Source organism: Salvelinus fontinalis, chromosome 34 (genome assembly GCF_029448725.1).
Source record: "Salvelinus fontinalis isolate EN_2023a chromosome 34, ASM2944872v1, whole genome shotgun sequence".
NCBI lineage: Eukaryota > Metazoa > Chordata > Actinopteri > Salmoniformes > Salmonidae > Salvelinus > Salvelinus fontinalis.
Window position 1 is genome coordinate 5,725,755 of NC_074698.1, and position 16,442 is coordinate 5,742,196.

At 44.3% G+C, this 16,442-nt stretch overlaps 1 protein-coding gene across 2 annotated transcripts; it reads left to right on the plus strand.

Annotated features, from left to right (window-relative positions):
• Window positions 1–135: 135 nt before the first annotated feature.
• On the plus strand, window positions 136–15,765 carry LOC129832922 (protein CASC3-like). 2 transcript variants are annotated; one of them, XM_055897049.1, is made up of 13 exons: window positions 136–364; window positions 3,540–3,564; window positions 3,679–3,734; window positions 4,654–4,857; window positions 4,957–5,102; window positions 6,693–6,866; window positions 7,290–8,182; window positions 8,762–8,823; window positions 8,970–9,078; window positions 10,550–10,666; window positions 12,073–12,275; window positions 12,500–12,640; window positions 13,382–15,765. In XM_055897049.1, the coding sequence occupies exons 1-13, from the start codon at window positions 182–184 to the stop codon at window positions 13,418–13,420; spliced, it is 2,352 nt and encodes a 783-aa protein (XP_055753024.1). In that variant the 5' UTR covers window positions 136–181; the 3' UTR covers window positions 13,421–15,765. The 2 variants fall into 2 exon arrangements, with proteins under 2 accessions (XP_055753024.1, XP_055753026.1); XM_055897051.1 differs by having other exon boundaries at window positions 138–364; window positions 12,500–12,690.
• The last annotated feature ends 677 nt before the right edge of the window (window positions 15,766–16,442 follow it).

Genomic DNA, 16,442 nt, shown 5'->3' on the forward strand with positions numbered 1-16,442 from the left:
ACTTAATCATTTAAAAATTATTCAACCAATTAACGACACTTGCTAATTGGAAAAGATAACTTGGCAGAAAGATTGAAATGCCTTGATAAAAAAAGATCGAGTAGGCTAGGGCGGAATTGCGTAACTAACATTCACCCACAATTCCTGGCGTTCTTCCGGTTTCCTTTATCTGATTCCTAAGATGGCGGACCGGCGACGTCGAAGGAGGCGCGCATCCCAGGACAGCGAGGAGGACGATGAATCTGGTTCGGGATCAGAAAGTGGAAAGTCCCTTTCGCCAACGACAAAGCCCCGAGTACGGGACCCTGAACCAGTAGAGGCACCAGCAGTTCGTGTGGTGCCGAAAAACGATGAATCCGAGTGTGTGAGTCTTACTCTCGAGACGCGAAGCCGATCAATTAATAGGACTTGATTAGTTGGATAACTAGCTAACTCGGCTAACGTTAACTTGCTCACTACTAATTCATGGCTGGGTCAACAAGTCAGCCGGCTATGGGAATGGAACGGTGTCGGGCGGATAGTTGTCCAGTGCTTAGGCCAAGTCATATCCCCATGTTTTGAGTTTGCCACGTCCAGCTAATGTTTCTCAAATCAACAAACTAGCTAATGTTCGGCCGGGAACCGTCTGCAGCGCCAAACCGTAAACTAACGTTAGGCAAGACAGTTCGTTTGAGCTAGCTAACTTTGTTTTGTAATTTTAGCTTAGAATGTTTACCACGATGGTAACGCGTTACCTAATTGTTATCTATAGGGAAGCTTTTAATTGAGCTAATTAACGTTACTGTACTATCAGTGTTTGTAGTTAAGCTTATAAATTAGCTAACGTTGGTGTACGTTAGCTGTCAGTAACTTGCCAACTGCTGTACTAGCTAAACGTTAGTAGTAGCTATGCTAATGTTAAATTCAAAGGGAGTTATGATATTGTTGAGTTATTTCACCACTGGCTGCAAAAATGTGACCAAAAATGTACGTCGTTAACTAGTTACAATATATGCCTCAACCAATCACGCCTCATCTAAAGTCATTTTCTTTACCAGTAATCAGTGAAGATCTAGACTTCACCCTCTTGTTACGAATGGCCACCACTACGCCAAAGCTTGTTGTTATTTATCGAAATCCCTAGTGATGTGAGGAATCCATGTTTGGCACAATGAATGGTTGTTTGATTTTATTTTACTTGGACAGTGCACATTCATCAACGATTCAGTAAAAGAGCAGGTTTTAGTCAGCTAGCTAATTTTCAACCGCAGTCCCAGGGCAGGTTATTAAAAACAATTACAACAACAATACAGACAATCAATTAGCAGTGAGCACTTGCAGAGCAACATAGGACAAGCAACACGTAGCACGCAGACTGAGCAATAGCACAAAAAGCAACTAAATACATAAAAGCAACAGTGTTTCCACACCTCACAAGCTATAGCATGGAAAGTGGCAATATACAACTAAGGTTTATGTTCACAAGTCTGATTGGCCTTTAGCCATGTTTTCATGGTTTGTTGAGGTGCGATAGGTAGTGCAGTTGTGTGTCTGGTGGCATTGTGTTCCGGAAGCTCTCACAGAGAAAGCAGATTGATCAAATGTGCTTTTCCTTAAGGGAACTGAAGTCACCTCGTGGCAGACCTTGTGGATCTGCTGCCATGGGTTTGGGTTTTCTGTTTAACAAAAGTACTAAGTGGAGGGCAGCCAGACCATTTAGGATATTGAATACAAGACAAGCGTCAGTCTATTGCGTAAGATTTTTCCAACTCAGGAGCTCATGCTTTCTGAGGATGTAACAGTGATGATGGCTATTAGGCTTTCTATCAAGCACTTTGAGAGCCTGTTTGTAGAAAGGCTGAATGGGTTTTAATGTTGTACAGCAAGCTTGGGCCCAACTAATCAAGTAGTATGTTAAGATGTGTATCATAGATTTGACTTAGTTTTACTACTTCCTAGTCAAACAATTTCGTATAAATCGGAAATGAGCTAGGTTGAATTAGTTTTTTTGGGGTACCTTTTTCACCTGCTCTTTACGAGAGTTTGGACTCAAGTATGATGCCACGGTACTTAAAATCGAATACCACCTGACATAGACATCTGGCTCAGTATCATCAGTTGCCCTCTGTGAAGAACATGCAGACTGTGTTATTTATTTTTTTTAACTTAGAGATGCAAACATGAGCCACTTTGTAACCTGGACCATTACAGTAGTGAGTTCTTGTGCAGCTTGTTTGCTCTTTGCATGTACCTATATCACTATAATTTGTAAACATTTGAACTTCAGACCCAGTACAGACAGAAGACAGGCTGAACAGTACTGATCCTAGGGGCACGCCCACATCATAGCTGAGAGTGGGCGACAGACAGCTCATTGCTCACTCTGACAGTTGTGATGAGAACCTCATGGTTAACAGTATCAAAATCTTTCCTTAGGTCTAGAAATACAGCCCCAACAACTCCCCTTTTGTCCATCTTGGACTTCAAATTTTCCAGGAGAAAGCAGTTGTCCCTTTCTGTGGCGTGTTTTGCTCTGAAGTCAAGTTGTTGAGGTTGACAATCAGTTGCTCTGCTACACACTTGTCAGCAACCTTCGACACCACAGGTAGTTTACTAATGGGCCTGTTACTCACTTCAGCAGGGTCACCTGATTTAAAGATGGATGTTATTATGGCCAACTTCCAGACCCTTGGAAACACCCCATGACCAATAGATGTGTTGGTGACCTTAGTAATGGGGCCAATGAGCGACTCAAACTTTTTTTTAATCAACATAATTGTTGAAGCACAGGGAAATTGTAAATTGATCTGGGAGAATCTAAAAAAAGTTAACAGGGAAAGACCATAATACCACTGCAAAAAAACTAGACATTTATGTGAATGACAGTCTAACACAGGATGCATTAGAAATAGCAACAGCCATCAATTTCTACTTTGAGTGTCAAGGTACTGACACAGAACCCCTCCGCTGGTTTCTTGGGCTCAGCGCTAGTGAAGGACACTCAACCTGTCTTCATCATAAGGGAGGTTTCTGAGTCAGAGGTGAACAAGGTGATTAGCTCACTAAAGAACTAAAGCCAAGATGTGTGTGGGCTGGGCTCTACCTTCCACAAAAACTACAAGGAGCCTTGGCCTGTGATTTCCTTCATCAACTTATTTCTATACATGGTAAACCTATGTCTGTCATGCTCTCGTTCTTTCATCAGTTTCCACATTTAGCCAAGGAAGTGCTCTTTTGGCCAGGTTTGGATTCGATTTTGTTTAGGAAGCCATTTATTGTAGTCAGTCCGGATTGTGGATAGAAAAACCTGTCAGCTTCCACATCTGTATACGATGAGATCATTCCAGTTAATTCCCTTAATTTTCTTTTCAAAATCATTTGATTCACCCTGAATGGCCTGGTCATTAAGAGGGTACATTCAAAGTGACACAGATGCCCCCCCCCCCCCCCGCTAAGAGTTGGTGTCATGTTTGCTTGACAGTGGTGTGTAGGCTACATACTGTTGCTATTTGTTGTCGGTTCAGTCACATTGTTTGACTAGTGTTATCCTTTCTTAACAGGAAAGTGAAGATGGTGTAGGAGAAGGTGAGTAAGTGTTTGTTGATGCTATCCAATGGCCTATCTAGAATGATGCACACTTCTGATGCATTTCCCACCTTGATCACACCACAGTTAAACAGTTGATGTTTGTTTTTGCAGCTGTCCTTTCTGACTATGAAAGCGCAGATCCTGAGGAGAATGGCTCCCATTCAGAGGTAAGTTGCCACTGCTGAACAGAGTTATGCTGTGGGGTGTAATTTTTGTTTTTTATTTGCATTGACACTTGGGCAACATAGTATATGACTAACCAGGTTGTTTGAATTTCAGTAATGCAGGCTTCATGAGCCTACCACAAGGTTCCTCATTCTCCCAACAGAATAGCCCAACAAATAGATTGGAAAGATCATGATGCATCTAACTTCCAAAGTATTTGTTTTGTGTATCACCATGAAACGAGAGTCCCTCCAGGATTTTTCTATTCTGCGACCTCATTTTTTTTTTTGCTAAATCAACAATTCCCGGTATATTATCTGAGGGCTTGCAAATTTGACCAATCCTGCACTATTACCTCATAAAACAGTCAAATTATCAAATACAACTGACTGATCACCACAACAACAAAAGAGGGCTCACAATTTCAAACCCACTGCACATTTACTGCATGATATTGTTCAATTAAGCACACATCACACGCTTTTTCCCTCGTCAGTGCATTTTTGTAAGAAATTGGACAAAATCATTGCATATTGCCATGCAAAATGTCGGAATTGCCGCAGCGAAATCCTGGAGGGACTGAAGAGATGAGCAGGTTTCAACCATTGATACAGCTACCGGTATTTCAGAACACAGACCTTCTGCATTGTAGCAGCCCCTATTTGCAGGATACAGACAAATAAAATAAAAACATGTCCAATTGATGTACTCGTGCACTGCAATGTCCATGATGGTACAGGAATCCTCTTAATGAGGTCTTAACTGTGGTTCTGATGTGAAGTTTAATTTGTCCACTATGCATGGACGGTTTTAACTGCAATAAGTAGGACTCTAAGGATATTTGCATTGCACTCTCTGACAGTATCTTGATAATGATACACATGGAGCAAACTAACTCAAGTCTTGTATTTTCTCTCTCAGGGAGGTGAGGAAGAGGAGGAGGAAGAGGTCCCGCCACCGGCTGCTGGGCCCAAACCCACTCCTGCTTCCGACACCCCTGCTGCAGAGGGGGAGCTGCAGGAAGGAGGGGGAAAGGATGAGGAGGGGGAGAAAGATATGAGGAAAGAAGGGAAGTGTGAAGACAAAGGCAATCTGGCAGGGGAGCGTCAAAGCGGGGATGGACAGGTAAGATGGTTAATTGAAAAGAAAATGGAGTTGAGGAATCACATACAAATATAGGCCTGTTGGTCAATCATTTTGAGTAATTCTACTCTGTGTAACTAGGAAAGCACAGAAGACTCTGAGAATAAAGGTGCTAAACCAGGCCAGAAGCTGGATGATGACCTGGATCGTAATAACCCAGCCTATATCCCCCGTAAGGGAATGTTCTTTGAGCATGACGTCAGAGGAAATGCACAGGAGGAGGAACGGTAAGGGGGAACATTTACCCTTTTATCCCTTAAATGTTTTTCGTTCAACTGGAACTAGCCAAACGTGACCAACTACACAGAAAGGAGGAATAACTCCTAGTAATCAGGGATGCAAACTAGCCACCTTTCGGTGAATTTCGCCATTTTGAATCCACAATAGGTGACCTACGTGATTTGTGTAGATCCGACGAGAAAAGTTTGGGGATAGGGGCGGAGGCTTTGGATCACTACTGGCTGTCAGCGAACGAGTGAATGGCGTTTGGAGCTATACTGGCTGTACCCAAGGCTCAGCCTATCGTTCACAAAACAGAATGCAGCACGCGACTGAAGAGAGAAGAGAATCAATTTGCAAGTTACAGCATCAGCGCGCGCTCTGGAAAGACAGCAGAGAGTGGTAAGGCAGCTTGCCAGTTACAGCAGCACGTTCACTGAATGATAATGAAGAGGTAGGTGAGAAGCCTGACCACTGAGACGGGGGTGAGAAGGGGATGAAGCATACTTCATGAGCTGTAACCGAAAAACAACTGGCATTGGTAAAGTTTGAGGTGAGGGATAAAGTGTGGTGGAACAAGTATTGTTAGCATTGTTAAGTATCTTGCTAACTGGATCGAATTCTCCGTTATCTAGCCAGAGAAATGTTGAGCAACATTAGCCGACTTAACTGATCAAATAATGGTTTATGGTGTGACAATTAGCTGGCTAATGAAGTTAGCTAGCTAACGTTACAACATCAGATGAGCTAACGTTGGTAACCTAACCAATTCGCTATAGTATTAACTGGTATACCACTCCTTGCCGTTCCTCAAGTTATAACGCGTTTGCCAGGTTTGAGTAAGCAACAATCTAAAATGTTAACTAGCTAACGAAAGAACAAACTATCTGTGAACTGATTTCCCCCCCCTCTAAAGTATGTGGTTAATTTTCAGAATGAGAAAATTAGGTGGTGTTTGTTAAACAAGTCGATTCAGGGATCAAGTGGAGCTGGGCCTGTCTTAACTGGATGCCACCATGATGAAAGGAACACCACACACTTTGCCTCCTCACTTTTTTTCAATACAGTGGATAAAAAGGTGTATACCAGGTGTACTCTCCGCCTGAAAGAGATAAATTATGCCAACCAAGGGTATTATGCTCTGCTGGCACATTGTAGAACAGATGTCCACAAGCAGAAAGTGTACAATGTGAATTGTAGCCCAAAGATGTTGCTTTTGATGTGTTGATCTTAACAGTAACACATGTGAGTGGGGGGGGGGGTTTCATTTGATACTAAGTTCATTATTGAGTTATTTTTGCACACCAAGCCTTGTGCACCTGATTGATGTGGTCTATAGTGGCCACTATAATAGAGCAAACACAGAATGCCTGTTTGTCATGTGTTCTACTTTAAGTAGTTTTTGTCTCCCAAGTGCAATATTTAGGTTAACCTGCATTTCCCGCTAGCAGGGATTTTTAACATGTTTCAGTGCAACAACAAAAAAGTTTCACCTTTTTTGGGCCCTCGGCAGTTTATATCCCCAAGTAATAGACGGATGTTGTTTCATTGGTAAACCTGTTTATTGATATATTTGTGGCTTCTTTCCTGTCCTCCAGGCCTAAGGGTCGTAACAGGAAGCTGTGGAAGGATGAGGGTTGCTGGGAACACGATAGGTTCAGGGAGGAGGAGCAGGCGCCCAAGTCACGTGAGGAGCTGGTTGCAATCTATGGCTACGACATCCGCAACGGAGGTGTCTCCAATGAGCGGTCCTATAGACCGCGCAAGCCCAGGTACTACTTACCCCTCGACTCTATTAACCCAGTGTTCAAATCCCCATGTCCCTGAAAGCCTGTAACACTAGCCACCAGTACTGTCTATCGCGCCAATTTATATTAACAGGCACAATGTCATCCCCTTACAATGTCATCTCACGAAAAACCGCAATGGTCAACTACAGGGGTGGCAATAATTTGGGCATGAGGGTCACGTTGAGGTAAAAATAGTTAGCGAAGAGTTATTTGCAGGACAGAAAAGGGAAAATTCTTTGAAAATATATAGGTCCCCATTTTATAATTTCTACATACTTACTATCTCGTTTTGGATGTAAAAAAAAACAAAAACATAATCTGGCTCACATACCATAGTTTGCCCATTGCTGGTCTACTTGCAGCTTGTCCTCACACTAGCCGCCTCTTTCCCCACCCCCCCTGCAGACACAGCATCTCTCCAGTCCGGGACAAGCGCTGGCAGGATGGAGACTGGGAGAGGCCCGTCCATACCTCCTGGCAGCAAGGAGGGAACCCCAACAGCCGTAGCGCCCCCCCAGCCGTGGCCCTGCAGCAGTCTGGTTCTCCCCCCTCAGCAGCCCCCAACACCCAGCGCAACAACAACCCCCCCAGGCCCTCCTCCCACCCCCCACCCCGGGGCTTCCAGGGCAACCGCCCCCCCCAGGCCCAGCACAGGAATGACAGAAACCAGGAGTCCCAACGGCCAGGCCCCAAGGCCCACCCCGCCGAGCCCCTCCAGACCCGGAGTTTACCGCCCATGGATGGGGAACGAGGCCCCAGGGGCCGGGGGAACAGAGGGGCCCATACGGAGCGCAGCCCTTCGGTAGTGGTGGAAGAGGTCCGCAGTGAGGAGGATGATGAGCGCAACACAACTACAGTGACAACATCACAGTCCGTGTACTACAATCGCCATTACAGTGGCAAGGGAGATCGAGAAAGGGACTCTGTGCCACCGCCACGACGACAGGAGCAGCAGCGAGGGGGATCTGCTCCTCCGGCGGACAACCCGGTTACCCGCGATGCCTCCCCGGCTCCAGAGCGCCCCGTGGAGAAGAAGTCGTATTCCCTAGCCAGGAGGACTCGCACCCGGGCCACTGAGCTGGGCAAACAGGCCTCTCTTGAGGAGCCTGCCTCCACCGTGTCTTCCTCGGCCCTGAAGAGTGAGCCGTGGCAGGGCCCCGGTCAGAGTCAGGGGGATGCTGGAGACAGCAGCCAGGGGACAGTACTCGCAGGGCTGGATCAGGACCTGGCCAGACTCAGCCTGGCCGGACAGAACTGGCCCCAGAACCCACCTTCGTATCTACGCACTGAGATGAGGGGTGAGCCTTCTCTTTTGTTCTCTCCTTTCTCGCTCGCTTTACCCCTCTTTTTTTCTTATCTTATTTTGAGTATTATGTAGTGACACACACCCTCTCAGAGCTCCAGCAGCACTGTTCTAAGCAGCTCAGTCACCACTGCACCAGCAGCCCAGGTGAAGCTAAGCAGCAGCTCCCTGGTGCAGCACTGAGTTGGTTGGTCAGTCAGTCGCTGACCGTTCAGTGTGGCTGGTTGACATAATGAGGCCATTGCAGTCAGTGTGGAGCAATGTGGGCAGACAGTAGTGTGGGAATGGAAGTGTCTCTCTCGTAAGCCTTGCACGTAGTTTGGAGCCTGAGAGGTTTTTATCATGCAATACATTGGAAATAAAATGTACTTTTTGTCACCCAAGGTTTAAAGTGCCTCAAGTACACATTTTGTCAGGACAGAAACCCTAGTTAGAACTACACGTTGGTAGCTGTTTTGACATGACGCTTATAAGACGTAACGTGTTCCTCACTGTAACTAACTAAACGGCAGCAGTTGATCAGTTAGTTGGATTTGTTTTGCTTGCGTGTTGTCGACGCTTCGTCTCGTTGCAGGCATCCCTAACTCTATGCACATGGGTGGAGCACCTCCACAATACAGTAACATAGAAGAGCTGGTGAGTTGGCCTACTTGTTTTGGTTATGTACAAAGATGAGTTTCTGTCGTTTTTTTATATGTTGCCTTCAAGAGGAAATCTGGTGGTTTTTTACCTGACATTTTGACTGGTTCGGTTAGCGCTCATCCTCTTTCTCTCCATCTCAGGGAGCTGGTAACCGGGCAAAGCGGTACTCGTCCCAGCGCCAGAGGCCAAGCCCGGAGCCCGCTCCTCCTATGCACATAGGGGTCATGGAGGGCCACTACTATGAGCCCAGTGAGTCAGTGCCACACACACTACCACCAGAAGGCAGTATACAACTGAAAATACACACTTTGTCCATAGGCTCAGAGCCAGGCTCTGGTAGAATCAGTACTAGACCACATGTTTTAGCTGCATTAAAAAGCTGTCTTAAAATGTCTACTGTTTTGAGAGGTTAGTTAGAATGGTAGGGTACACGGTTGTCTGTGGAGCTGTCATAAACATGTAGCTTATTTTGTTAAAGTTTAACACAATATTACATGATTGCCACATCAGATACACAAGTATGTGGACACCCCTTCAAAATAGTGGATTTGGCTTATACAGCCACTCCCGTTGTCGACCGGTATATTACATTGAGCACACAGCCATGCAATCGCCATAGACAAACATTGTCAGGTAGAATGGTCTGACTGAAGAGCTCAGGGACTTTCAATGTGGCACCATCATACGATGCCACCTTTCCAACAAGTCAGTTTGTCAAATTTCTGCCCTGCTAGAGCTGCCCCGGTCAACTGTACGTGCTGTTATTGTGATGTGAAAACATCTAGGAGCAACAACGGCTCAGGCGTGAGACGGTAGGCCACACAAGAATGGGACCGCCGAGTGCTGAAGCGGGTAAAAATCGTCGGTCCTCGGTTGCATCACTCACTACCGAGTTCCAAACTGCCTCTGGAAGCAACGTCAGCACAAGGACTGTTCGTCGGGAGCTTCATAGGAGCTTCAAGAAAGATATAAGTTCACCATGTGCGATGCCAAGCGTCGCCTGGATTGGCGTAAAGCTCGCCGCCATTGGACCAGTGGAAACGCATTGTCTGGAGTAATGTCCAACAGGCGAATCTCGGTTTGGCAGATGCCAGAAGAACGTTACCTGCCCCAATGCATGGTACCAACTGTAAAGTTTGGCGGAGGATGAATAATGGGGCTGTTTTCATGATTCGGGCTTGGCCCCTTAGTTCCAGTGAAGGGATAACTTCATGCTACAGCATACAATGACATTCTAGATTATTCTGTGCTTCCAACTTTGCAGCAACAGTTTGGGGAAGGCCCTTTCCTGTTTCAGCATGACAGTGCCCCCGTGCACAAGGCAAGGTCCGTACAGAAATGGTTTGTCGAGATCGGTGTGGAAGAACTTGACTTGCCTGCACAGAGCCTTGACCTCAATCCCATCAAACACCTTTGGGATGAATTGGAAAGTTTGGACTGTGAGCCAGGCCTAATCGCTCAACATCAGTGCCTGACCTTACTAATGCTCTTGTGGCTGAATGGAAGCAAGTCCCCGCAGCAATGTTCCAACACTCCAGGAGAGTGGAGGCTGTCATAGCAGCAAAGGGGGACCAACTCCATATTAATGCCTATGATTTTAGGAATGTTTGACAAGCAGGTGTCCACATATATTTTTGGTTTGGTCGTGGAGTTGTAGAATAATATATCTGACTGTAGAGCGCAAACGTGAGTCTAAATGCTATATTGTCTCCTCCTGCAGTGTCTTACCAAGGACCAATCTATGCCCACGGCGACAGCCCCACCCCTCTCCCACCCCAGGGCATGCTGGTCCAGCCTGAGATGCACCTCCCCCACCCAGGCCATCCAGGACACCCAGGTTAGTGTCTGTCACCTTGCTGCCAGGGGACCCAGGGAAAACGTGGTGTGGATAGCAGTTACCCTCAACTTAGATATGAACTCGGCCTGGAGACTTGTCTGGCAAAAAAAAAGTCACTGACAAGCATTCTTGAACCTCACCTCTGCACAATCAACTCGGTAATCGTATTGCTTAAGTTCTCTTATAAAACTCTCAAATGAATTGTTATTCTTACTGGCTTAATTAAGAAGAATAACTACTTTGTATAGTGCTTTAAAACAAGTGTTTCACGTCATAAGTTTCCTCAAGTGCCTCCAGACTAGGGATGTGACAAATGTCTTTAACCACTTTTTTTTTTTTTTTTACGTTAAGAAAAATTCATAAAATCACATGTGAATTCACAATGCAGATATGGTTATTCATATGACCGCTAGGGGGCAATGGCGCTCAATCGACCTCAGTCATGGCTGCCAGACGGCGCTCACCTTACTGCTGTCCCCCACCCACTCAGCAATGATGGTAGGCTCTCCTGTGTGCCGCCTCCTCTATGCTCGGTGGTCAGCACATGGGACTTAATGTCCCGCTTCTCATCAATGTGATGGCTCGTGGCAATGCTGTATGACCGCGTGTTCAGACTTCTAACAATCTGTTATTAACGCCACGTGTGGTGTACTTGCAGAGCAATCATTGTACAATTTCTCCTTCCGGGCCTTCACGGTTTTTCTTGTAGTCTGGTTCTAGATATAGCATCAGGGCATTGAAGCCGACATCCTCTACCATTTGACAATGGCTGCATATTAACTGCAATCGTTTCTTTAATCAGCGCTGTTATTTTCTCCATCCCTTATCGCACTTCTTTTCTTGTGAAGATCCTTTTGTTGGGGTCCTGTGCTGCTGCCAGCAATGTTTCGGGTCTCGCGGTGCCTCCCTTTCAGATGGTTGAGCATTGTACCTGTACTGCCACTAGCTCAATTCCACTTTAGCAAAGTTTGCATTTCACTACCTAATTTAACCTCTTAAGTATTGCCATACAGGACTTCGCTGCTGCCGCTTCCCTGTCTCACTCTGACATTTTTCCTACTGTTAGCAATGATGACGTGCGGCGCGGTTTATGTTCATGGCTAATCATTTTGAAAGACTCATATCTCTTAAAGTCACAGCATTGTTGCGTTGGGTATGTTAATTTTTTTCTCCTTTTATGATGACTGGGGACCTTTTTTTTAATGGTAGTTGTGTGATAACTAACTGCACTGTGATTTTAATTGTTGGGGGGCAAATGTTTTTCGGGTTAAAGGATTTTTTTCAAAATGTTTACAATTTCATTTAAACGGCCACACTTCTACTCCTGACCAGAAATGCTGGTATGGTGTTGGCTACTGTATGGGTCTGTCTGGTCACACCCATGAACCCCTCCCGTCTCCCCTCAGGTCTACACCCCCACCAGTCGAGCGGCCCCATGCCCAACCCGACTCTCTACGCTGCTCCCCCTGTCTCCATGTCCCCTGGACAGCCTCCTCCACAGCAGCTGTTGGCCCCGCCATTCTACCCTCCGCCAGGTGTCATGACCTTTGGGAACACCAACTACCCCTACCCGGCAGGAGCCACCCTGCCCCCCATGTACAACCCTCCGGTGAGACCTCTGCCCTCGACACCATAGCTACCATATCTGCATGTCAAATGTTGCTATATATTCTATTCAGTGCCACATTACTGTTGCAATATTCTGTCAGCTCTGCAATTCTGTGCAGATTTATAAGGGGTATTCGACTCCACCTTTAACTTTTAGGAATGTGTAGCACATGCCAAACATACTGGTATTTACACTCATGCATAAACCGTGTAACCTCCCCTCAGGCCCAGTCGCAGGTGTACGGCCAGTCGCAGGTGTACGGTGGGGTGACGTACTACGACCCGATGCAGCAGCAAGCCCAGCCCAAACCTTCGCCTCCCCGGCGCTCCTCCCAGCCCGTCACCGTCAAACCTCCCCCACCAGAGGTAGGGTACGGCCCGGAGTGAGCCACAAACCCCAGCGACCCAACAACCGGGCAAGTCTTCACTCTCTCACCCACTCGCTTAATCAAACACCAAGACTTAGACCGGCCTCAGTGCTAACTGGATGAGCAGCTGTGAGAGTAGGACAAAAGGGAAGGTTATGTTTTTTTTAAATGTTGGTGATGTTGAAAGTGTAACTGTAGATCAAACCATAACATAGCCTTAAAGGTGTCTGTGTTCCTCTTTTTTTAAATAATTTTTTAGCTCCCGTTCAAACGTAGGCTACATGTCTAAATCAAATGGTGTTTTTGCCTTGGACACGTGTGAAGTAAGGCCAGTGGCTCTGAGTAAAGCAGCTGAATGTGTGTTTAGATCTCTGCTCTCCAGGTCGTTATGACCTAGAGCTCTTCCAATAATACTAATAATAATAATAATACCAATAATACAGGCAATAATACTGCCGTCAAACTGATGTCTCTTTTTGAAATGTGAGTGGACACACTCTACAGACGCGATTCAAAATCCCAGCAGAGATGTGCTTTGGTGCAGAGGTAACCTGCAAACAAACAAATGCCAAACACCGAGCTGTGTGAAAATCTCCTGACTTTTCCAATGAGCTCAATTGTATTGCTGAACCATATGCGTCGGTGTCTCTCTCGCCTCCCTCTTCCTGCCTAATCCAACGCTTGTGCGACTGAACAACAGTTTCGCTGATTTGTCCCGTTTTTTTGCTATTTTCTCCAGGACCGGAGTGGGAAGCCCAGTCAGGCGGTCAGATCCTAGCGCGACGTTCCGAACGACTACGCCAGTCGGACGAGAGCGAGGGACAGGAAGACTGGGTCTGCGATAGAGGACCAGCACCACGTGTGGAGCAGATGACGAATAGAGTTTTTATCTGCCTTGTGTTCAGGTGCACCATTGGTCGGTCGCCCACAATACTGAAGGGTTTTTGCTGTTTTGGTTCACCTACCAGTGTTTTTTTTTGCCTCTGAGTGGAGTGCTGTCTTAAAAACCCTATAAAACGTAACCATATAAAACCGTTAAAGAACGCCCCTGGTAACAACTCCTCAAACATTACTTGACACCAATGATGACATTCGTAGGAATTTGCTTCTTCTAACAATCTGTCGTTCAACTGTAGGTATATTCATGCAAAACAAAAGGGGTTGTAAGCTCGAACAAATGTTTAGGACTGGGTTAAATGTGTCATGCGAGTATTATGGAGAGTTCTAGCTGGGATAGGTAGTCATTTTATGTGGGCTAGCTAGAGCTGTGTTCGTCCCACCCACCAGACAGATTCTACTCCAGTGTTTCCGGAATCCTACTCCATTTTTTTATTAGCTAACATGTACACTCCCCTACGTATTTATTTGGACAGCGAAGCAAAACTTTAAATGTCTCTACTCAAGCATTTTGGATTTGAGATCAATGTTTCATACGAGGGCGGCAGTACAGGATGTCGCCTTTAGTTTAATTTAAGGTTCTTTTAATAAATATATGTATTTTTTAGATATGAAAGCACTATGTATCTAGTCTAAACATTTTGAAGATGTCATAAAGATTTGGACAAATTCTCTTGAATTAAATTAGTCCAAAGTATCCTAACACATCTATATTAATTTGGATGCTACCATGATTACAGATAATCATTCTTGAATTATTATTACCAAGTACTACACTTGAATACTTAAATACACAAAGTGAATTTGTCCAAATACTTGACACCATCAAATGGGGGGGGACTAGATACATAAAGTGCTTTAATTTCTAAATGTTATAACAGATTTGTATGAAAATTCCTTCAAATGAAAGGTGACATTCTTTAGTCATATGAAACATTTTAATCTCATCAAGATGCTGGAGTAGAGACAAATACAACATTTTTGCTTCAGTGTCCAAATGCGTAGTGTCTCATTTCATCTCACAACGGCATCGTAGGTCTTAGTTTTTATTTTATGGTTTCAAGTCTTGTTAACGCACTTTTTAGATAAAGAATAAATCCTATATACAGATGGTGCTAACCTATAGCTAGTACCCTAGAATTTCAACAACTTGTTATTTTCCGTTTCTCTTGATACCTTCCACATTGTCCTGTTTTTTTGTTTAAATGTATTACTGTATTACCAGAGAACCATTTAACCTTGCTTGAAACTGATGTACTTGACAGTGCTACTGCTTGGTGATAGCTTTCTAATGTAAGTGTATATAGATAGATGTATATTAAAGCCTGTGGCTTAAATTCGTATAAATACTACCACCTTATCAAATGAATACTGTCACAATGAACAAGTCTGCAGGGACGTCCAGTCTGTTTTCTGTATACATGGTTATGGATGGATAAAATTTTAAAAAGAGGCTCTGGCTTTTGAAATTTAAATGGTTGTTTGGAAGTTTGCTTTTTCCTTTTTATTTCCTCAGAGTCCGTTTGTAAAAGTGGAGGGACTGGTGTGGCAACTCTACCACTAAACTGGATCTGATTTGTCTGTTTGCAGAACATACTGCTGATCCAAAGTGTTTTTGGCTAAAGAAAATTCCTTTAACTGCTGTGCTTAAACAGGCAGCCCAATTCTGATCGTTTTCCACTAATTGGTCTTTTGACCAATCACGGCAGAAATGTTTGATTGGTCAAAAGACAGAAGAAAAGAAGTTTAAAAGCAGCCTAACAAACCTACAATACATGCATGTTATACATACATACATACATACATACATACATACATACATACATACATACATACATACATAGATAGATATGATTGTGAAAATAATTCAGCAGGTGGCTGCAAGCTGTTATAGTAAGTCTGCCTGGAAAAGGGCAAGTTATTGATGTATCTTTAAATTGGCTTTTTCTTTACTGAATCAGTATAAACTGAATTGAATTGTATTAAAAGTTATTTGTTTAGAAATGGCTGGTAAGAATGTTATTTTAAATGTTTCATTTTCTCTGCCTTAAGAATAAATTGGTTTGTAATGTTTAATTTTAAATAAAGGTTAAATAAAAAATATTTAAAATTACTAGACCTGCCAACACTGAGGGCTTGTTTCATAGATGTTTGAATATATAAAAATGTTTCTTTGTGGAGCAAATTTTCTTGAGACAGAGGAATATTAAACAACGTATATGAAAACGAGGATTGTCGTGTTGTTGATTGAAGTTAATTCAATGGATACCACTGGATGGCGCCATTGTGCCAAGCCTTCAGACTGACTGCATGATACTGCCTCTCCCATATAGGCCTATTAAACATTTTAATCATTCTCAAATCAACTACTGTATGTACTATTTAAATTTGTCATTTACCAGACACTCTTATCCAGAGCAACTTACAGTATCGAGTGTGTACATTTTCATACTGGTCCTCCGTGGGAATCAAACCCACAACCTAGGAGTTGCAAGCACCGTGCTCTACCAACAGCCACACGGGACAACCTATCTACGAACTGATAGCCACAATTCTACAAGTCAGACTACTCAATGATACTATTTTCCCTTTTCAGTTGACCCTCAAGTTAACATGACTTGAGTCCAGCCATCACATGAAAATTGAATTAGTTGCATTTCACTGTTGAATTTTAATGGGGATGTTGATGGATGGTAAAATGGCACATTTATAATGGCTGGGGCCTGTACTGAGACTGAAAGACCTCTTGCTGTGGAGCTACAGAGATGAGTGACAGCTTGATGGCAAGAGACATTAACAGGGGTCAATTTTGATTCTTCGTGTGGAAAATATGGTTTGTGTTTCAAAAACGAGGTGAACACAATTGATTCAAATCTGAAAAAGCGGACAAGGCATGCTGTACT